Below are 24,401 nucleotides of genomic sequence, written 5' to 3'. Positions count from 1 at the left end.
TCCTGGCACTCGGAACCGGAGCGGCTAAACGACGGCGGTAAGATTGTTACCTCTTAGCCTCAGCTGGCCTCAGCAGATGACAGCCTAAATCCTCCGTGGAGACATCATTCTATGATTGAGTCGTTAACAGAACCAGCAGTTAGCAGCAATAAATTCAAATCAATGACATTTGCAAGCTTCCTCCCACCGTCCAAAGACATGCAGTTTGTGGGGATAGGTTAATTGGATAATCCAAATTGTCACTAGGAGTGAATGTGAGTATGAATGGTTGTCTGTCCTTGTGTGTTAGCCCTGCGACAGACTGGCGACCTGTCCAGGGTGTACCCCGCCTCTCGCCCTATGACAGCTGGGATTGGCTCCAGCACCCCCCGCGACCCTGAAAAGGATAAGCGGAAGCGAATGGATGGGACATTTGCAAGCATTCCTTTATATACAGCATTTCAGTCAGGTTGAGGTCTGGACTTCCATGCTGTAGATTTGCTGCTTGGGGTCATTATCTTGTGTAGCTATTAATTGTCTCAGTTGAGAAAAACAGGTGACCACTGTGCTTCTGTCCCAGTAGCACAAATCCGAACTGGTTTGCGATGAAGGTGCTGGGCTTGTACAGCTTTCCTTGCCCCTTTTTTTGCCATTCAGCATACCAGACAGTAGCTAGCTTCTCCCTCCGTCCTTCTGTGTTTTCAGTTCAGTGAGGGCTACTCTCTCAACGTCAGTTGCTCTCTTTTGCTGTTTCCGGCTGTTGGATTAGGATCTGGAATGTTCCTAGTGGGTTGTTTTTCTTTGATGCCACACCTATCTACACCTATAGTGATAACGAAGGTGCTCATTGTCTGGAGCCTCTAGCCCACCTCTCCCTTTGCTGCAGCCACGTCTTCATTAAACAGGTGGAACTCTGTCTCTGCTGGTTGGTGTCTTTTTTATGCAAAGAAATTCTAAAAAGGAGTTGTACAGAAATGAGACAAAATCAATTGTTATTTAAAGAAACTAAGAAAAACACTCCTTGCCTAAATCTCTGGGGGAGTGGTAGGGCTGCCACAAACGATTATTTTGATAGTCGACTAGTCACCGATTATTTTTGCGATTAGTCGATGTTGTGGAAATTTTAATTACCAAAGCCTGCAGACACGATGAGTTGTAACAACACCTTTATTTCAGCTATTTTGCAACTTTCATTTTTTTGCCACAAAAAATGAAAGTTGCAAAAATTATTCCTATTTATAAATCATGTGAAAAGCATTGTTTTACAAATTATAGACCAGTGTCGGTACTCTCCCAGTTTTCTAAGATACTGGAAAAACTATTTCTAAAAAGATTTGATAGCTTTGTGGATAAATATGATCTGTTGGCAAATTGCCAGTATGGGTTTAGAAATAATAGATCAACAGTTTTGGCATTGATGGATTTAATGAAAGAAATAACAGAATGTATGGATAACAAGAAGTATGCACTAGGAGTCTTTCTAGATCTAAAAAAAGCATTTGATACTGTTGACCACGAAATTCTAAAAATCAAACTGGAAAAATATGGGTTCAGGGGTGTGGTACTGGATTGGATAAACAGCTATGTGATGAATCGACAGCAATATGTACAAATAAATGAGTTTAAATCTAAATTGATGGATATTGAATATTGTAGTACCTCAAGGATCGGTATTGGGTCCGAAAATGTTTCTTATGTATATAAATGATATTTGTAAAGTATCGAAGATACTAAAGTTTGTAATTTTTGCAGATGATACCAATATACTTTGTTCAGGTGCAGAATTTCAACAGGTTTTGGAGGTGATCACACAGGAGTTGAAGATATTAAAGAAGTGGTTTGATAGAAACAAATTGTCCTTAAATTTAAATAAAACAAAATTTATGTTATTCGGAAACTATAAGAAAAACATTAACATTGAAATTTGTGTCGATAATATATATCTAGAAAGGGTTAATGCCATAAAATTTCTTGGTGTGATCATTGATCAAAAGGCCTGTTGGAAATCACACATCACTTATGTGAGGGGAAAGTTAGCACGGGGCATTGCTGTCTTGGGGAAAGTAAAACAGTTTCTGGATAGGAAAAAATTGTATATGTTATATTGTGTTTTGCTATTACCATACATGAGTTATTGTGTAGAGGTTTGGGGAAATACATATAAAAGTAATATTCAGACTATAATCATAATGCAGAAAAGGGCCATTAGACTAATAAATCAGGAGGGGTATAGGGCTCACACAAATGCACTCTTTATAAGATAAGATAAGATAAGATAAGATAAGATAACCTTTATTAGTCCCACACGTGGGAAATTTGTTTTGTCACAGCAGGAAGTGGACAGTGCAAAAGTTATGACGCAAAAATTAGAATACAATAAGAATAAATACAGTACACAGCTGTACAGAATAGAATAAAATAATATACTATATACAGTAGAATAAAATAGAATAAAAATATACAATAAGATAAAAATAGAATACGAATGCTATATACAACTGAGTAAAAATACAACGATGCCAGAAAAGATTATTGCACTTAGTGTTATTGCACATGTGTGGATGTGTGTGTTTGTTCAGTTAAAGTCTTTGTTGTGGAGTCTGACAGCAGTGGGGAGGAAAGACCTGCGAAATCTCTCCGTCCCACACCGTTTATTAGGACGCAAGCTATAAAATTCCAGGATCTGGTGAAGTTTAAAACAGTGAAAATAATATATAAGGTAAGGAAAGGGATGCTCCCAATCGAAATAAGTAAATGGTTCTTAGAAAGAGAAGGGAGGTATAATTTTAGAGGGAAGTGGAATTTAAAATTACAAAGAGTAAGAACAACATTGAAAAGGATGTCTATTTCAATAGCGGGAGTTAAATTCTGGAATGAGTTAAAAGAAGAAATAAAGGTCAGTAGTGATATAAACCAGTTTATTAAAATAAAACTCAAAAAAGAAATTTTAAATAAGTATAAGAATGAAGAAAATGCAATTAACCCAAGACAGCAGTCAAACTGATGTTTATTTTCTTCTGCAAATTAGCAAATCTAAATATAGTTTTAGTTGAACATGTGCAAATATTTTTTTGAGATGTTATGTTCTAAGTTGAAGGCGTATACAGTTTTGTTGTTCAAATTTAGATGATGAGGATAGGGCTAAATAAGTATATACTTCTGCCTACTCCTTTTCAAACAACTGTATGGAATGATTTTATGAAACGTTGGTGAATGTATATGTTTGAAATAAAAAAGAACTGAACTGAACTGAACTGAACTGAACTGAACTATCTCATGCATAAGGAGGGACGTCAGTCAGGGGGCACTGAAAGTCGTCTCTGATAATGAACAATTCAGGTCCCTTTTATACACAGTCGCAGAACAAAAGGCTTTTACAGTTGCAGTTCACACCTTGGCTCTAAACAGAAAAACTCTCTATCACCTGTGTGAATCTCCCCCACTCTGGGGTCAAGTCTTCCTGTGTGAGCTTCCGTCTCCTGGGAGACATTCACCAGTTTCTCACCATCTGTTTCTCGGCGTGAATGAGGTGTGAACCAGACGTACTAAACTAAATAACATGAAAGCATTTCATCAAGACAATACATTAAAGGACAATACACTAAAGAGAAATCCCACAACAGTCGACTAATCAGATCATGCATCCATTGGACGTAAAACGTACAGCTTATTGCACCAGCATGCATCAGCTCTTATATAACTATCATTAGCTTACAGCTTGAAGTGTTTAAGGTATGTGCTAACTAAAAATAAAGACAAGATGATAGTTTACTAAATTTTAATTAAATTTGCAGATTGTCTCGGTGAAGTTTAATAAACTCAGCCGTCTGCTCCTTGCTATCTATAATATAACAGGACACCGGAGTATATTCTCGAGCATCTCACACTTCTGATAATCAGTTGTCTGCTTGACGTTTATTCAGCTGTGTAAAAACGATAACTTTAATCTCAGCCAAACCGATTTACTCAGGAACAAATGTACTAAAAAATACTGAAAAAAAAGCCAAACAATAACATTTTGAAGTTATCTAAGTGACTTATATATCTTGTTTAACCTGAGTAGCGAAAGACGGTGGTGGGTTGAAAACGATTTGCCGGGAGTCCGGTGTTCTCACAGGCTCTAGTGAGCCTTGAAGCCCGGCTAGCTATCAAGTTGGTGGGTAACGGACGTCTCCGAAAACGTCAGAGCGCTTTTGAAAATATGTGGTGTCTAGCAGATCATTACATGAAGGAACCTTTTAAATACAAGCGCGCTCATGCTCACAGGTGTACACATGAGGACTCACAGACACAAACTACACCCTTTTTGGCTCCTAAAAGTTTAAAGGGGTTTAACAGCAGCTGGCATCCTTGTACATGCAGTGCTGCCATCTTCTGTTTCAGTCCGTTATTACACTCTTAAATCCTACTACTTATTCCTGCATCTTTTGGGATCTTACAAAGCTTCAACTATTAAATTAGTCGTCGATGATTTTGATAGTCGATGTAATCTTGACAACTCGACTAATCGTTGCAGCCCTAGTGAGTGGGTACTTTGTCCCTTTAGGAGCAATCTGAGAAGAAATAATTAGCTCTGAGTGATTTTTAATATGCTTGTCATGCTATAAATATATAGCACTCCAATGATGGTGTGGAGATCAACTGATCATCTTCTTCCATTTAAAATGTAAAACAGGCATACTTAAGCAGCCATACCAACAAACTTAGTATTAAAGAAAATGTTAATATATACATAAAGTTGTTCTGCGCAACCACCTTTCCCGGTGATGAAACATTTCTGTCCTGATGGGAGTGGTATCTTCCATGCCAGCATCTATGAATGATGAATAGTTTGATGAAAATGAAATAATGTGATTAATTTGCTGAAGTCTTGATAAAGTCAGATCTTGACCATACTGAAGAGTAATGGCGAATTATGGAGAGAGGTATGACAATGCTCCCCACCCCCATTATGAAAATACCAAATGAGGTCAAAGTATTCTTAGGGAAAAATATTCAACCCCTACTTACCCCCTTATATCTCTCAATGTCAGAATGTTTCTGATAGAAAAAACACTAAGTAAAAGTGACTGAGTGATGGAATAGAAAAGTTCTGCATAAACACCACTCGATTTACCATTTTCTTACTTTTTCTGATGTTGGCTTTCTCCTTTAATTTGTTACTCATCTGCAGAGGTGGGACCAAGTCATTGTGTTGCAAGTCTCAAGTAAGTCTCAAGTCTTTATCCTCAAGTCTCAAGTCAAGTCTCAAGTAATGTCAGGCAAGTCAGAGTCGAGTCTCAAGTCACTGGTGTAAAATTCGAGTCAAGTCACAAGTCTGAAACTTTGAATTTCAAGTCCTTTCGAGTCTTTAAAAAAAAAAAAACGAAAAAATAATGTTGCAGTTATATGCTAAATGTAAATATTAGACCATGTAATTTTAAAATCTGTGTTTTTCTCAACACATGACAAAATAGTGAACTTAGAAAATATACACAAATTGTGAAATTGCACCTCTTTAAAATGCAGCTCAATTAAACCTAGCTCCAAGAATAATTTTCACCGACAGTTCTGAGATAAGCTGCATGTTATTCTTGGATGCGGTTGTAGGACCGGCTTTAAAATCGCATGACAAAAATATCATACACATTAAAAAAAAACTGTATCACCAACGTAGCCTGGACAACATTTGCTAGTTAGATGAAGTCAGCTATCTCATTGTAGCATATTTATATGCATATTTATAATCATACGGTTCTTGGAGTGAGTGCATACACTCATGAAGTTTAGTAACTTCAGGTCACTGCAACAAGCCCAGGTACAGTTTACCGACGGATGGGTGCAGGACCTTGAAATGCACCGTGTAGAAAGAAAGACCATCGTACGTATCATAAGTTTACCAGTCTCACAAATTGTCGTCATAAATACACATTCCTTAACCGTTTATTAATAGGACCTTTGAGCTCAAGGGTAATTAATTAGTAGTGGAAATAATTTCTGGTACCCATCACAGAAATGTAGCAGTGACAACAATATTGTATGCTGTAATCGTACTGGGCAATTAGTGATACAAAAACCCTGTTTTATCCTGTGAATAAAAGTATATGTTTTTGTCAATGTACCATAATAACAGAAGCGAAACGCAATATTGTGTCAGGACAATTCACTATTTATGCACAATAAACAAAGGAGCATAGCGCGACAATTTCTGTTCAGCGCCAGACTTGCTTGTAACCTATATCACCAATTATGTTATGAAAATGACGTATTAACTACTAAAAAACACTGACCTTCGTGTAAATGCTTGGAGCAGACTAACCTGTGAGCTGGAGTGTTCTGGGACGTTATATTTGATCTTTGAATGGCTGCAATCCAGGCCGTCTTTGTTACTTCGGAAACATGGCTTGAACAATTTCTCTTCAACGACGTAATCCGATAACAACCGATCTCTTTACCCGTCGGCTTCCCATGGCTGTCATGCGACCGGCTATTGCAGTTAATAATACAACGGCTTCTTGACATTTTTGTGTTTCTTTTTATCGCTGTGTGACTGATTTCAATTGAAAGCCTGCGTGCGCTAGTACCGCTTGCCACGAGTTCCCAGAATCCTTTGCGGTTCTACCCGTGAATGACGTCACATTTTCAATCTCTATATAATATGCATGTTAAATTTTATATTTGGGGTAAAATATCAAGTCTTTTCAAGTCCAATTCAAGTCCCAAGTCATTGGTGTAAAAGTCCAAGTCAAGTCACAAGTCTTAGAACATTTTTTCAAGTCAAGTCTAAAGTCATAAAATTAATGACTCGAGTCTGACTCGAGTCCAAGTCATGTGACTCGAGTCCACACCTCTGCTCATCTGTATAACACAAGTGACTGCAATGTGCAGTGGAAAGTCAATACTGTGTTTCCAAACATGGATATCTTTATTGCTTTTTTGTTTTGTTTTTTCATTAAAAAATAGACAAATTTTCAATTCTGTTATTTCTGAATGTAAAACCATTTTCAGAAAGAAAAATCCCAGAAGACCTAGTGTTTAAACACTTTTCTTTCCCCACTTGACTGTGTAGTCAACAGTATTACAGTTCTTTCTTTCTTTCTTTCTTTCTTTCTTTCTTTCTTTCTTTCTTTCTTTCTTTCTTTCTTTCTTTCTTTCTTTCTTTCTTTCTTTCTTTCTTTCTTTCTTTCTTTCCTCAATGCAAGGTGGCATGACACTCTTTAGTGTAACATCACTACAGCAAAGTCATACACAACAAGCTGTGGCAGCAGTGGCATTTTCACACTTTTCACAGTGCAATAGTGGGGAAAAATGGAACAAGGAGGTGCATGCTACTCATTTGCAGAGTTTTTCTATTGACCTCCAAAGTAAATTTAGCGTTGGAGTCTTTGTGAGGTAAGTGGCTGTGCCCCTTGTTGATGCATATACGTAAGTGACTTCTCAATAGTCTAGTGGCATATAGCTGTTTTCGATGTCACAATCTGTGGATTAATGAGGTCAAAAATTAAGTATATATTATCTGTGACCTCAAAGATAATATGGAATTCACATGCCATTGGGAGAAATAAGTATTTGAGCCCCTACAACCCGAATTCTGAGTCCTGCAGATTGACCTTGTGCCCATGTGGCAAACAGATTACGATCAATCAATCAATCAATCAATCAATCAATCAATCAATCAATCAATCAATTAATCTATTATGGGTACTCCTGATTGACATTCGTTGTTTGATAAAGCCCAACTGTGCACAGAACCAGTTTCATACATCCCAACTTATCCACCACCATGGGCAAGACCAAAAAGCTGTTAAAGGATGTCAGGTACATCCTCTGTAGACCTGCACAAGGATAGAATGGGCTACAGGACTATTAGCAGGAAGTTTGGTGAAAAGGTGACAACTGCTTTTCCAGTTATTTAGAAACATCAACTCAACTAATCTATGTTTGTCAAGAGAAATGCTGAACATGACCCAAAAAACACCGTTCTGACAGTCAAGCACAAAGAAACATCCCTCCTTCCCTCAGCAAGAACACTGAAGATGGTTCTTTCATGATGACAGTGACCCAAAACATATTGCTAAGTCAGCAAAGGAGTGACTAAAGAAGATGCACATTAAGGTCAAAGAGTGGCCAGAGTTCGAGTTGTCAAGCAGCAACTAAGAAACCTAAAGGATTTAGAGAGTTTCCGTAAAGAGAAGTGGGACAATATCCTGAAATGTGGGCAAACCTGGTGACCAACTACAGAAAAACAGCTTACTGCTGTAATTGGTAACAAAGGTTTCTCTACCAAGTACTAAATCGTGTTTTACTTATGATTCAAATACTTATTTAACTCAGTCACATGCAAATCAAATTACAACTTTTATGTAATGTGTTTCTATGAATTTTTGGTTGATATTTTGTAGTTTGTAAGTAAGCGAACTTACAAATTCAACAGGGGATCACATGAATTTGTCCTCCACTCTAATAAGATTTCCAGTAACATTCTAAAAGCAATAAGTGCATTTATCCACACAGAAACTTATATTCAGCAACTGTATTGATTTTTCCGAATAAGAAAAAATAAAATGCTGTTAACCACACAGCACAGTTTTAAAATGGCTTTTCCGTGCTTTAACCTTTTTCCATTGTGCCTAAGGTCCCTCTTGTCATTGGCTAACAGCAAAGCAAAACAAATCATCTTAATGTCAACAGGGTTTTTTCCACAAAGCGGTGCTCCCTGTGTTTTTCCAACGAGGCCAATGATCCTATGGTTCTGAGTGGATTATGAGCAAGGTCACTCAGTTGTAATGACAACTGTCATTCTAATTTTCAACATACATCATATTTTACAGTTAGAATATTAGACACCTGAGGAAAAACTGGAAGAAAAATCACATAGGTGGTCAGAGAAGAAAAGGAAAATGGAGAAGAGAGATAAACCGTGAGAAGGGAGGGAAAAATGATAGAGAGAAAACATGTGTTCTCAGTGTCCGGAACGCACCAGTAGAGCTGAAAATAGGGATTGGGACAGTTTCACCGTAGCTTCATTTGAGAGGACACACTTGACTGTCTGTTCTCTAAAGAACTCTCCTTGTACAGAAGCAAGGCCTTTTGGGAACATTGCTATCATCTTAAAAGACCATCTCTGTTTCTCTTTCTGCTTCTCTCTAAGTTTCTCCCTCTCTCCCTCTCTCTTGCCTCTGCCTTTTTTCCTTAAACAGGAGGTTAGGCCATTAGGGAACTGCAGTGATGTCTTTAAAGGGGCCTTCTGTGGCTGAGAGAACAGCACGGAGAAACCCCAGATTATCCATCTGATGAATCAGTGGTCACAGAGGGTGGAGGGATTAAAGTGAAGTACCAACTTGTGCCTGCATGCGTGTGTGTATATGTATGTTTTGTACATTATATTACATATAGTTTTACTATATTACATGTAAACGGTACATTTGGGAGTAATTTTAGATTTAAAATGGGTGGTTTAACAAGTGCTAGCTTGAAAAGGTAAAAAAAATCCACGTACAGTCATGATAAAAGCAAGGTTAGAAAAAACTTATCCCTGAAGGAATAAATATATCATTTCATAATCTGCATGCAATTTTAAAGACCTCGTGTTCTGTATGGAAGGCTTCCACAGGATTGCTTAACTTTGCATAATCAAGAGAGGAAACTAAACCTACCGGGTTTGAGTATAATGAAAGGTTTCGACCAGTTAACTCTGACAAAAAACTTTTGGATTTAAAAGTTATTGTCAGACACACATTAGTTGTATATCTATATATTCAATGCGACACCCCGACCGGTCTAGCTGTTTCTACCAGAAGTTCTTTCCTATTAAAAGGGAGTTTTTTTCTTTCTATTGTCAAGTCTGAAGTGCTTCCTCGCAGGGAGTTGTCTGATTGTTGAGGTTTTCTCTGGTTTTTTTTGTGTGTGTGTTTTGTTTTTATCATTGAAGACCTTGTAACATTAATCTTTCTCCACAAACTAATGCCATGTTAAACATTAGCTAACATTATGCTAACAGTGTAGCAGACTCATAGAGGAAGACTGTGGTTCTTAGCACACTTGAAATTGCTTTTGGAATATAGACTATCAACTACCAGACTGGATAAAAATTCTGTTTTCAAATGTTGTTTTATCATGCTGTTAGCATTAGCATTTCTAAAAGGGCACCATTAACAATGTTCAGTATTCATTCAGTATAAAATGCTTGGCAGAGCTGCCTAGTTAGAAGATACATTTTATGACCTACTGTTCTCAGTACACTGACTAAATGCTTCAACCTTCAACTTAAAAATATGTCCACAGGAGTGATCCCATCGGAGTTCAATGCATACAACATATTGATTATGTAAATTGACTGCAATGAGAGGAATGGAGCTCCATTATGGCTATGACAAGTAAATCAACAATGAATCACCTAGGGCAGAAAGCGTATACATTGCTTTCTATGAGCTAAAGCTCTTAGTGCTGTACTTCAGTCGACCCACCAATGAATGATGTCACTGCTGGTGTTTTCCATTAGCAAGCATGATACCAAAGTATTTTTTTCTGAGTTTTAACCTATTAGAAGCTTTGCCTTAGTACCTTTATCTTCTGTATCACCTTTTGAAATGAAAGTAAAGATAGATGGTTGACCTGGAAGGAAAGCCCTACAATGACAGGCAGTCAATCTAGTGATGAGGAGGATAAATCAGACCAGAACATGCTCTTGACCCTGTGTAGACATATACTGAAAGGGTATATGGTATATGAGAGTTTGATCAAGTTTGTAACCTCAAACACAAGGAGAGGATCAACTGAGTAAAGAGATAATAGGTTTGTTGTAGACAAGGAATTGCAATGGGTGGGGTCACTAATCGTACAACTTATTCAGCCCCAACAAACATCATGCACAGATACTACAAAAAAGCAAAACAAAAAAACCCAACAACATATATATCTGCACACACACCAACAGCAAAAGAAATATTAGAAGAAAACTGACCAAGGTTGACAAATCTTTTCGGCTCTTTATAAAAGGGACACAAAGATGTTTCTGGTCTAATGATAGAATTAATGGACCAGAAAGCGTGGTCGCGAGATAAAGAAAAGTAACGCATCCACACAAACAGATGTGTCACTTGCATGAAGACACAGGTTGCCTCTTTCAGTGTGCCCTGGCACACGTATACGCATGTATACGCCTGTCTATCCATGTGTGTTTGGGCGAGAGAAGGTAAGAAAAAAACAAAAAGGAAGTGTGTCCATTATCTTTCTCTGTAATGTACTGTTGGAGACGGCAGTTAAAGCAGATCGTCTTCATAACCTACTAAAATGTCGCGTTTGTATGTAATGGACACAGACAGACAGATAGATAGATAGATATTTCCTTACCGAAATCAGAATCATAGAAGAGAACAAACTTCTGCCAGCTATACTCAGATACCACTTGCATGATGACCTCATTGAGATAGACAGGTGGGCGAACCATTAAGGTGTAGTCATCTGTTCCAGGGACTCGACTGGTCGGTGGGCAGGCTGAACGGGGTGTTCCCGCTGGGGAGCGCTGGATAAAGAGGTGGGGGATGTGCATGGCATCAGCTAGAGTTTGAAGGCTGCCTGCCGACATGCAGCCAATTGAACTGACCAGAGCCAGGATTCCACGGTTCATCAGCTCACAGGCTAACGGAAGGAGGGAGCAGACAAAGAAGAAAAAAAGAAGGCATATATTAGATTTCAAAGCATAGAAAAAATGTTGTACTACTTGTTTTATTCTAAGAAAAATCACCAGTGAAAGTATATGTCATACTGTTGATCCTAGGAGTCTTTGTAAAAGAGTAAGAGTGCACCAAGGCAAGGTCACCACATTGCAGAGTTAATTAAAGGGCCCGGAAAAACATTTTGGAGATTGTTTCCAAATGCACTGGACATTTATTATGAATACCAAGCTATTACAGTCATATGTTGTGTTGTCTAGAAAAAGAAAGAAGGAAGTATAATTAAACAGATATATGGTAGCAGAGTAGTAACAGTGTTGCCGTGATGTAAAACGCTATTAGAAAACATAAGGACTCATAAATATATCTATTCAAAATATGTCACTTTTGCCAGAGACTTTTTGTGCTCCGCTTCCTAAATTCTCCTCAGCAATGAGACACTTTGTGTGTGCTTACTTCACTTCTTATTCCTTCCTGTTAGGCCTCTAGTGCTATCAAATATACCTCTACCTCCTACCCTCTCAACCCACTCCCCTGTTATCTCCCTTCTTGTTCAAAACAGCCCCTCTGAGTGCTTACCTTTCAGCCCCAATCATTTCAGAGTCACAGTCTTGCAGTGATTTTTATTTTAAGTGCCTTACAGCACTGCAGAATACTATACAGTGTCCTCAGTTTGGAATCATCTGCTTTCCTGTGCCACATCCTATCTAACATTCCTCCTTCAGAATCTTTCGATTTTCACCTCCCAATCTTTCGCAACATCTTCACTCACCAGCCGCTTTCTCCATCATCTCTTGTTTACCCTCATGGTAACATAAACATTCACCTATCCTTGCTTCTTCACTCTTTTGACTCTTCACCTCTTTATTGCTTTGGTTTTTTGTTTGCCTCTCTGAAAGTCCCCAGCTTTCCCTCTCCCTTTTCCATCCCTTATCTATCCTGATCCTCATTTCATCCTCCTCTTCTGCTCCTCACTGCATCCTTTAATGTTAGCAGTGTTTATTTTACTCCTAGCTGACTAAAATCCTGTCACAGATTTACTGAGAAAAACAAAGAGCGGTGAAAGACTGTTTAAAGACAGTATAGCAACACAAACAGAGATGCAGACACACAAACTGTGAAATGGCAATGTATAAAAGCAAGTTAGCACAATCTAAAACACACACAGTCAGCCTGTGTAATGCCACAGGGAGTAATCTGTTGACACTGCAAAAATAAAGCCAAAGAAAGAAAGTGAAAAGAAAAAAAGTTTTAGAAAAAGAGAAGCTCGAGGAGACAGAATCATCGTGCTGAGAGGGCAGAATAAAGCACTGCATGTGTGCAAGTGTGTGTGTGTGTGTGTGTGTGTAACATGTGACCTATACAATATGACAATGAATACCGTGTCAGCTGGTTGCACAAAAACAACCTAATGAGTTGGATTTCAAAGTGTTCAAAGAGGTGAGGATGAAGTCTCAAATCAGGAGAAATTAGTATGTGTGCCTGTAGATTTGTGTGCATGCGTGTTTTACTGATGCATAGCGTGCTGTCTGATTAATTTCGTTTTGTAGTTTAATTCAGTTTGTTTAATTAAATCAAGTTTAATTAATTCACGTTAGTTCAAGCATCACTGGCCTTATTTATTTACGAGATGTTACAGTCACCCTAAAACCAAATTCATGTCACTCTTTATTTGTCTGAAATTATAAACAAAAAAGTTAACACAGAAGATTAAATACGTATGAGGGATGGTCTGCTCAAAAACAGTTTGACTTGAAGTTGACTGACTGGCTGAAGTTGTCACTCAAGCAGTTCCAGGACACTGATCTGATTTTATGAGCAATAACTTTAAATATATGAACGCAAACCCTTTTTGTAATTAACTGGCAAAAACATTGTTGGAAGCAATTTTCCTTTTTAGCAATAGCTGAAGGGTTTTTTCCAAAAAACCATTTCATTCTGCATTGATGTAGATGATTAATGTGTAGAAGCTAATACAGTTTCAGTCTCACTGCCCATTGTTCAAGTCCACTTTTGAGGAATTAATTAAACTCTAACAATATATGATTAAACTTCACAAACTCTCACCATGCTGCTTAGTCACAGCCTCTATTCTTAAAAATCATTGAGCCCAGAATCGATCTACCAGGAACCTAATGTTTGAGCACAGGTAAGTCCAGTCATGTCTAGTGAGCAAGTGAGCAAAGACAGTCAGATGGTCAGATCTTGTGAACCAAAGGCCAATGTTTTTTAAGAGATGAGAGAGATAAGATTTGCTTGGTCACGGCAGAAAGTGGACAGTACGAAATTAAGAGCAGCAAAAATTAAGAAAAAACAATAGAATAGAATAAAATACTATGTCAAAGGCAGTGTAAATAAAATGTTCAAATGTCTAAATGCACAGTATAAAATCTAGGAATATGCAGCTCACATGCTAGTAAATGCAGCCTGTGTTTGTGTGTCTGTGTGAAAGAGGAGGAAAGAGTATATGATGTGTGTTTGCTCAATATGATGTGGCAGTAAGGGCCTGAAAAATATCTGCACCTGGGCCTATCACAGGGTTGTTAGACCTGTGCGAGTGAGCCTACATGTCTCTGAATAGTTGAACATGTAACCCGAGTGATGAAGTCACGTCACTGGCTCCCAGTTCATTACGGAATCGCCTTTAAAATCTTTCTTTGAGTTCATAAAGCACTCAATGGTTTGGACCCTCAGTACATCTCTGACTTGCTCAGTGTCTATAACCCAACTAGACTCCTCAGGTCATCGGCTGAGGATCGTAAGACAGTTCCCAGAATTAGATCTAAGTGTGCTGAAGGTGCTTTCACTTACTGTGGTCTTCTTCTTTGGAACAAGCTGCCCGCTGACCTGAGGTCAATTGCAACTGTGTCTACATTCAAAAATAGACTTGAAATCTTTTTATTCTAAGTAGCTTACAGTTAATAACTGTGTGAGTTTGTGTGCATGTTAATTTCTATTTTTTAGTTTTTGTCGTGTTTTTTTGTTTTCTCTTATTTTTGCCATAGTTTTAATGTTTTTATTTTTCATAGCTCACGTGAAATGGATTGTGCTATTTAAATAAAACTGGCACTGAGATTGATTTTTGGGCTGAGGACATCTAGGGAAATTACTCAGTCTGTACATGTGTATTATAGCTGGCATGCTAACTAACTTTTTTTTTAACTAGCTGCATTGTTCCAGTCTAGAAACAGCACATTAGCCTAGCACGATCAAGGCTTTGGCTAATGGAAAGCTTTGCTAATCCATTAGTTATTGGGGCACTTTGGAGAATTAGTGCCCTCATCCCCTCTACATCACACATCCTTAAGTCTGTGGGGGGCTTCTAAGCATTAGCCTCATTAATACTTTTTGCTAATAACTTAAAGGGCTCGTTGCATTAACCCAACCCAAGTTTACATCACTCTGATGTAGGCAACAGTTTAATGAATGAACATGAGAAGGAGCTAGAGCTACTGGTACGATGTTAAGCTGTAGGGATGAACAATGTTTTAAGAGTAAATGATAGATCTGTATTTCAGTTCAATTCGGTTCAATCCAATCCGATTAACTTCTATTTCTAGACTGCCAAATTAAAACAATAGTTACTTCAAAGCACTTCATATTGTGAGCCATGGCGTAGGCAAAAAATTGAAAGTATTGCTATTTGGAATTCTTGATGTATCATCATGAACTACAACCACCACCAAACCAAACTCACAACCCAACATCATCGCCAACCCACGCACGCAAACGCCCCACCCCTGTGTGGGCAGTATGGTGATGCATGATAAATGATGCCGGATTCAGTCTCCCTAAAGCAGCTAAGACCTGACAAACAGCTATGGAGAGGTGTTCATGTGAGAGATGTAAATATCAGTCATTCCTAAACACAGGTGTCTCTCTACAACTTCAGGTGCTTGGCCATGGGGGTTTTATTAGCCTCGTCTGCTTTTCAGTACCATTGCAAAAACACACACTACATAAATCAAGTATACACTCTGTCCCATCCACTTAATGTTTATATGCAGACGTTTTTATGTTTGTATGTCAGCGTGCATTTTACATGAGTTGTTTGCAGCAGAGCATGTTATTGAGCACTGTCTCCTGCTTGTTGGTCTGTCAGAATAAATGAACTGCAAGCACTTCACCTGCGTCCAGGTGTGACCGATTCTTCTAGCTGTGTCTCTCAAAGCAGCTCTCCTTCCACCACACACTGACACACACCATACAGACTTTATCACACTGACACACTGTCCTCCAGATTCTGTGACCCGGTGTCTGAAGGATGGAAACAACAGCGAAAGACAGATGGATAGGAAGCAAGGAAATCAATACCTGAAGAGAACCAATAAACACAAGAAATTTAGAGTCTCTCTCTCCCTAAAGCACAGCCTCTGCCTCTCTGTGGAACTATTTTATGTTAAATAAGGGGAAAGTGTAGTTAACATTAGCATATTATCTCTAATATAACAGTCCTCTTAATCTATGATCTACAATTCAACAAAGATATTAAAAAAGACTGCCATTGTGTAAGGGGGAGTCTCCTCACAAATCTCCCAAGTGTCTCTATTCAGCAGCAAAAACAAAAACACCTAGCAAACAGATATTGTATTATTTATTCATTAGGTTATGATTATACTTCCAGCAACAGGTAGGACTTAGTTTGTTTTCAGCAGAAGAGTGGTTGAATGAAAAACCATGTATCCCCTGGCTGTAAGATGAGTGTGTAATCAAAAGAAAGTGGCTGGTTTGATCAGAAATTCATAGACAAATAGGAAGTCCTGCAAGCTCACAAAGCACTGTCCTAGCCAGAAGTGTATCTCTGTGTTTAGTGTGTGAGTGTGTGTTTGAATGACCTACTTGTGTCCGTATATTGTTACATGTATTGTTTGAAGGTCCACAGTTCCAAACTGCTGCCATGCACAGTGCCATACACGACTAAGCACTGAGTGGCAGGGAGAGATGCTTAGTCACAGAGCTGGCAGGCTGAAAATATGCTCTGCTCTATACTGTAAATGCCTCTGTGAGCGCCTGCGTGGATGTGTGGAATCGTAGTTTGCTGATATACGCTCCTTCAGGGAATTTGCACTTGAATTAATGTGCTCAGGGGGGTAGAATGAGTAAAAGATAACGTGCCCTTTTCGACTCTGTTTCTTTAGAAATTTATCACTGTAGGTTCTTTAGACTTCTGGCACTTCCTGTTGCTGAAAATACCAGACCAATGATTTCTCACAAACACAATCTGTTCTTATTCTTGCCCCGGGTAGCCTCTCGACCGTCTACCCTGTTCCCATTAACATTTAATGGACCCCCTTTGGTCCCTTCATCTTGTCACATTTAACATCATCTATTCAGCTCTAGTCTTTGTGCCCTGGAGATGTATACATCCTCTCTTTCATCCAGGCTCTTTTTGTCTTGTCTGTAACTCTATCTGCGCTCCTCTCCTCATTTCTCTCCTCATTTCTCCCTCAGTACCCTTTACCACTATATTCATCCAGTGGCTGCATTCACTGTTATCACACTCACCAGATGAATAAGCCGTCCCCTTTTATTTCAGTATCTGTCTCACAGTTTTTTCTTCTTTTTTTATTTGCAATGAAATTCCTAACATGCCACTTTTCCTACGTTCCCTCTTCTCTTATTTTTGCAAAATAACCCTTAATTTCACTCCACTCATCCTTCCACCTTGCTCTCTTTTGTAACTCCTCTACTCTTCTCCTGCCTCTCACAAATTCAACTTGAAGTGAACTGTATAATGAACCCAGATTTTAGTTCCTAGTTTTTATGAGGATGCCAGATAAGTGCCTCTTTACCACAGCCGTGCTCTATTTTCTTTTTCCTCTCATTTGGTCTAAAAACTAATTCCTTTACTTTGTTTTCCATTACCTGAAACATGTACAGGAGATAATTGTGGGAAGTTTTTTTTTTTGTTCCTTTTCTCCATTCATCCACTCATCAATCCAGCAACTCAATTGTTCTTTAAATCCAATTACAATGCACCCCATGCCCTTCTTCTCTAGTGGCTACTTCATCCCCTGTTAAAATTCACCACTCTTCTTTCAGCATCTACCACCTATGTGATTTCCATTGAATTAGCATAACTTTCAGTTTTCAGCAAATAGTAATCCTCAAAAATCCATTTGTCTTATGTCAACCCACAGTCAAGAGTGATTTCTTTTAGACAATATCTACACAAGGAAAAAAGACACAGTGCGAAATGTGATACTTGCTCGCTATTTGATGCTTCTCAGTGCCTGCCAGTGAATTAATTTTTATTGTGTGTTATTGTGTGTGTGTGTGTGTGTGTGTGCTCACAAGAGAAAGTACAGAATCAAAATAAACTATGGGCATATGTGGTGTGGGTATAGTGGCCCATGGGTTGACAGTTTATCCTTTTTCTCATCTCTTCTTTCCTTTGGCTATTCGCTCATCCACCCTCAATCCATTCAGACAAACCTGACGCCATATATATCTTTGTGCCCCGGCTCAATCTATTGTAAAGTCAAGGAGATGAACGTGTCCCCTGGGAAAATCCACAGCTCTTCTGTTTACAGCCTTTGGGCTTTTACTGCTATTACTTCGCTAGGACAGATGTGTGTCGTTTTCTTTTTTCCCCAACACTTCCTTAATCTAGTGGATCTATCATGTGAACATGTAGGGGGAAAGTTTTTTTTTTTCATATTACTATTATTTTTAAATGTGTAATACGCTTGTACACAATCATTACTCTCCGAAAGTGAAACGTTTCACTGGAAAGAAAGAAAGTGAAACGTTTCACTGGAAAGAAAGAAAAAAAGAAAGTCTGATCAGATTTTGACAAAATAGCTACAGGAACTGCATTTCAATCAGTTCACTTTGTCATCATTTGGCAATAACTGGCATGAGATGGGGAGCTTGGGTATGTTCATTTACCTGTAACAGATTGACCCAATCCAGAACTGTATTATTTATAGGAAACAAGATTTTCTGATTTCTGAGTGGGTGAATATGTGTCTCTTTGGTATTTTACACACGGATTGCGCAAACAGGCTGATCTGATGGTGTTTATCTAACACATTAGTGACATACTGTATATCAAACAAAATATTTAGCAGTGTTTACACCATTTACCAGTAAGGGATTTCCCAATGCTATTGGTGCCTTTCCCTGTGCCTGAGCCAGCATGAAAAAACTTAATTATCTGCAGCTGTGTACATAGATTTGGAAGACAGTAAATACATTGATGAATCGTGAGAGCAACATTAGCAAACGAGTAGAAAAGGAGAATTAAAAATAAATGGGAGGACAAATGAAAAGCTGGATTGAGATGTTTTCAAAGCATGCATTACAGTAAAAAGCTCAGGGAAATAAAGTAGGTATCAAGGCTTGTTGAGTAAGACGGAGACAAATGCAAATCATAGGGCAGTAAAGGGAGATGGTGAAGGTGATGAAAGGAAGGAGGGAACCGCAGAGAGATGAAATATGGAGAACTCCATAATGATACAAGACTCTATCAGAGTTACTTCAGTAAGAAAGAAAGGGATTGCATACCCACAGATGGAAATATTATAGGAAACGACAGAGAGCAGTTAATAAAAATGTGAAGGGAAGGGTTGATTGATTATCCAAAATTCATTAATTGAGCACTTCAGTTTCATAAAAAAGTCATTAAGAAAAAGATATCAAGATCCTTTAAAACCAGAGACAATACCTTATTTTTTGATTAATATATTTATAATTAAGCCATTTGCTAATTGCCTAAAATAATAGAAAATTAATGGAAGTGAAGGTAGATAGCTGCCTTGTTTAAATGTGCTCAAAATTAGCTACATCTTTGCATATCTTCAGTAGCTACTTAGTTTGCTAAAGTGAAAAGAAAGAGAGGTAAAGGGTGGGTGGACTGTGATGAAGGGATCAGAGTATAGAGGTATCTGTAGGTGTCTAAGTAACCACTGCTAATGCTGATGATCCCATCGAACAATGATATGATATTTATTTCTATAGGTGTTAAACACAACAAATAGAGAAAGAAAGGATGGATCTCTCCAGCATCCATAAGCAATACAGTGAGTCAGTTGGGGTGACATACACTCACACGCAAATGCGCACTGACAGAGTAACTGTATACTAGCTGACCATAGCTGCTTGTATCATGCCTAAAAATCCTGGTACTGGCAACAAGACTGTGTAGGGATCTGTAGCCCCTTTCTTCCAGGCACCCATCCAGTGCAACATGCCAGCAAGTGTCTTGTGTTCTTCCACCTCCTTACTGTCTTTTCCAAGCAGCAGTAGTCAGTACAGCATCAACTATTCTCTTTTCTGGCTCTCTAATATTGCAATGACATTTCAAACTTAGACAAAATAGCAGCTATACCATTTTTCAACCCAAAAGGTGAAATGAGTTCCCAGAAGGATCTTATATCATTCTTGCTTATTTGATTATTCACTGGAGTGCTTTGCACCATGTGATGCATAGCCCACGTAGCACCTATGTTTCTTTGTCTGGCTGTGCAGTCTTTGCCTACGGCAATGACAGTTTATATAACTAATTTAAACTTGTTGTTGGAAAAATCGTACAGTGTCAAGTTTGAAGTTATCAAAGACAAAGTAAATTAGAAGATACAAGAAACAATACAAGAAAACAATAAATCAACAACGCCAAAATAAACTTGATCAGTTTTTTTTTCTACATGGATTTATATTTCCCCCCAGTAGTGCAATCAGCCTAGAAGAACAAAAAAAAAATACACTGATTAGACATAACTTGCAAAACACAAAGAAATTAATAACACTGATTATCCTACCTACAACTACACAACTCAGTCTAACAACAGTTTGTGATATAGTCACAAGGTTTAATCTACTGGAGTGTGATTTTGGACACCAATTTTCTTTCTTTTTTATTCCTCGAGTCTTTGGCATGAATTTCCCAACATTATTTTATGTCCTTGAACAGAATTTTTCAACACTCAGCTCTTACATGTGCTGATCAAGATGCAAGAAAAAGTCTGGTAGTTGTGAGCGATGGTGGTGGAGTAGGCTGTCTTGACTTTCATCCTGGAGACTCAAGTTTTGAATCATACACCTCACAGCTTTTTCACATATTTTTTTTAAAATATGTTATTAATTGCAAATATCATTTGGTTAACGTAATGCATTACAAATTTGTGGCTTACGCTTTAGGTTAAAATACAGCTTGCCATGTCTTTTAAAACTTTGTTTTCCTGGTTGTCATGGTGACATATCCCTCGACAAAAATACTATTCCTGACGCGAAATATGCTCCCTATTATTATTCATTACCTATAAATTCACTCTCACTGACATGAAAATTTTAACAATTCATGTCCAGTTTTTGAGAGTACTCCTCAAAACTGCTGAGAGGCCAGGCTGAAATACAAGGAGCACCAACAGTTTCAAAGGGAGGTACTCATATACACAAATATGCATATGCAGCTGGTACTCAAATCCTCAGGCTTCCCTGTTACATGCTCACACACATTGCATTTTTGTGTTTCTGGAGAAGTAGATGTAATTAGGAAGCCTTAGACATACTTGGAACAGAAGGTTTAAGTCATAGCCATATACTGTATATTCAAACTGAATGTACAGTAGCTCCTTCACACTTGAGATAAAATTGGCATCGATAAGAGATCAGACAGAGACAGGGCCATGTGGTGAAAAGGTTATGTGGGTTTATAACAGTACTCAACCTTCCAATGATGAAAAGAGAGAGGGAAAATGAGAGGGCTTTGAAGTGCTAGTACCTAGCTAAAGGCTATATTCACCTTTTATTTTACAGATGATCTCGATGGAGGAAGGGAGGGGAGGGGAAGGAAAGAAAACTGACAGAGAAGTGTATACGTGAGAGAGTGAGGGGGGGGGGGGGGGGGGGAAGAGAGGCTAATAGATCCTAGCACATATGAGGTTATGGCAAAGACTGAGAAACACATAAATAGAGATGTGAAGAGACAGAGAAAGAGGAATTGGAGAACAAAGACAGCAAAAGATACAGCTCGGAGAAAAATAGAGATTCAAGTGCAGCGGCACCGGATTACTGACAGATCCAGAGGAGCGAGAGAGAGAGAGAGAGAGAGAAGAGTTTGTGCTCCATATGATGGTTTCCCATTGTATTTGGATACAGTTGCACACACTGTCAAACACTTAAAACAAAGCATATGGAACTGAAGTAAATAAACTCTACACTGGAAAATAGGCAATAGAGCAGTTTTTTGGGCTTCTGCATAGAAATCATGAGAAGAAAAAAATGGACTACTGTGAGGTAAGAAAGGTAAACTGCAGACATCCAGTCAAAAAAAGACACCAACATTTCCAATCTTCACTCCACTGCAGTGTTTTTCTAAACTACAGCGGAACAACATATCTAGTCCAACAAATATCTTGATATCTACTAATACAAACTGAAACGCACAAAGACTGGTGGAATAAACCCTATGTATACACAGTGTCCCAGAAAATCTAATTGAGATAAATATACAAGAGCTACACTGCAGCCAAAGCCATGCCATCCTTTCTTTGTCATTCTCCCCCACTGTATTTCTCTCTCCCATTCCCCTGACAGGATGCTTGATAACTCTTATGTTGCTGTAACAAGAATGAATGAGTTCAGAGGGAGGAAACAGTGCGTGCACGTGAGCATGAGTTTGCTGGTTTTTGTGTGTGATCGCTTATGCCACTGCATGCTTGTTCCCAGGAATTTCTTTATATTGGTGTGTTTGTGTGCATCGCTGCTCATATACTGTGGACACCGTGTGTATGACGTGCGTGCACCACATGACAGATGGCAGGCCCCCTGTGAAGGCCTAGAGAGAAGCCAGGAGCAAGGGACTGATGTATTTCAAGTTGAAAAGCGACAGCAGAATCTGTTCAAAGTACTCAGTAAAGCCCCTTCTGCTGTCACTCTGTTGATCCATAATTGAATGAGCAAATGTTTATAGTCAATCACACAGCGTGAAAACATTAACAAACAGACATGCTTTGTGATTTTTGGGGTCCTCCACTGTAGTTGTGTTTGATAAATATAGATTTTTTTTAAAGCAGCCCTCTACTTTATCCTTTAACGATTGCAATGTAAAATTGTGATCATGACTGCAATAACTGCTTTAAAAAAAAGAAATAAATCTTGCACAAACTGCCACGTTTAGTCTGTCAAGGCCTTGATCTGAGCCATTTTTTCCCACTCTCTCTAGATAATGCAATATAGAAAACATGGCACAAATATTTCACTCTCAAAAAGACGCTGACCTTGATTGTCAGAGTTAAATGAGTGGCGTAAGGGACATGTATGCATGTGCACTTGTGTGCTAGTATTAGGTAGGGGGTACCGGTGTCTGGTGCCATTATGGCACAGGTTCTGACATAAACGGTAGTAACCAGACTGAAAAGCAGCGCACATTTCGGTGCTTTTTTTTTTTTCTTGAGATGTCATACACTTTGGATTCCAGCCAATCATTTTACCTTTGCAAGCATAGTAGGCGGGCCCAGGTACGCACGTTCTTTTAGAGCAGAGCTACAGATTAAAAATGCCCAAGGAGAAGCGGTCAAAGTCTGGCTGTACTTCACAGCAAAAGATGCAAACTCAGCAGCCTGCAACAAGTGCTTTAAGCTGATACTGTGCAAAGGAGGTAACACCTCGAATCTGATGAAACACCTGGCGACGTATAGCATTTTGTTAGAAGCCGAGAAATGCGCCGTATTTGATAGCTTGCTGCGAGACCTCACACCGCGCACATCTACTGCGCGTGGGTTGCCTGTTATCTGACCCGGAGTTAGCAACATCCCCCAAGAACCCAAAGAATAGAGTCCTGGCCCCTAGCCCTGCCAGTGTAGCAGAAATGATGACGGATGATGATGGCAGCAGCAGCCGTTCTTCCCTGCGTGAGTAGCTTAATGTTGTTCGTGTGTAATTTACGTTGAGTAGGCTAACCACGTTATTACATTGATGCATGTAAGGTGAACTAGCAAACACCGTCGCAGTTACATGCGGCTGTCTTCTTGTTTGATGGCAGATACTCCCTTCACCCTGGCCAAAAAAGCTAAAATGACCAAAGAAAAAGTGGAAAACAGCTAAACATGAGAGGTTTTTGGACAAAGTTTGTGTTTTTTCCATTGATTAAGCACTGCTTCCAGCCAAGAGTGATACCATATATGCCCCATAGCTGCAGAAAAGGCTAACATTGTTATCTTTTTACAAAAAAACAGCTGAACATGAGAGGCTTTTGGACTAATTTTGTGTTCTCCATTCTTTAAGCACCGGTTTGAGCACCGTTTAAGCACCGGCACCATTTCAAAAGTACCAGTTTGGTACTGGTATCGGATAAAACCTAAATGATACCCATCCCCAGTATTAGGTAGACTGTCAATGCAAGAATATGACAGAAAAGTCTTATTTAACTTTGAACATAATAAGACAACTACTAAAATTTACTTTGGGTGTCTGGAGCTAAAACATATAGAGCGTGTAGTGGATTACATAAAAGTTTATGTGAGTAAACTGTTTGTTTGCTTATTTTTTAATATATACCATACCAGTAACACCTACATCATCATCAAAACTGCCATCATCACCACAGTGTGTGGAGTGACCGTATTTGTCATGTATTTAATCCAAATTCTACTTTTTTTTTGTCTTTTCGTATTTTGTTTTTGGAGATGCTTTCACGAAGGTGGAACTTCTGCTTTCTGTTTACTCAAAGCAAAGATGAAAACCAGCCCAACGATTCTACTTTAGAAACATGAACAGGGAGAAATGGAGGCTAGACGCTTTCCTGCCCATCACTGCCTGTTGTTG

The 24,401-nt window shown here is 38.7% G+C and overlaps 1 protein-coding gene across 3 annotated transcripts in view; it reads right to left on the bottom strand.

Moving 5' to 3' along the window:
* The window catches only part of grid2 (glutamate receptor, ionotropic, delta 2), a 560,888-nt gene that overhangs the window by 228,098 nt on the left and 308,389 nt on the right, over positions 1-24,401 (bottom strand). For all 3 annotated transcript variants that reach the window (XR_014923374.1, XM_085475651.1, XM_085475648.1), the window contains exon 3: positions 11,311-11,598. Coding sequence is in view for 2 of the 3 variants with exons in the window: in XM_085475651.1 (XP_085331777.1) it covers positions 11,311-11,598 (288 nt within the window). In the remaining variant the exon portion in view is untranslated. The remainder of the gene's footprint in view (positions 1-11,310; positions 11,599-24,401) is intronic.

The sequence above is a fragment of the Copadichromis virginalis genome, linkage group LG12 (genome assembly GCF_057382275.1).
Source record: "Copadichromis virginalis isolate Kocher_CV1m ecotype Utaka linkage group LG12, C_Virginalis_male_GT1.1, whole genome shotgun sequence".
Lineage (NCBI taxonomy): Eukaryota > Metazoa > Chordata > Actinopteri > Cichliformes > Cichlidae > Copadichromis > Copadichromis virginalis.
This window is presented reverse-complemented; position numbering and strand designations above follow the sequence as displayed.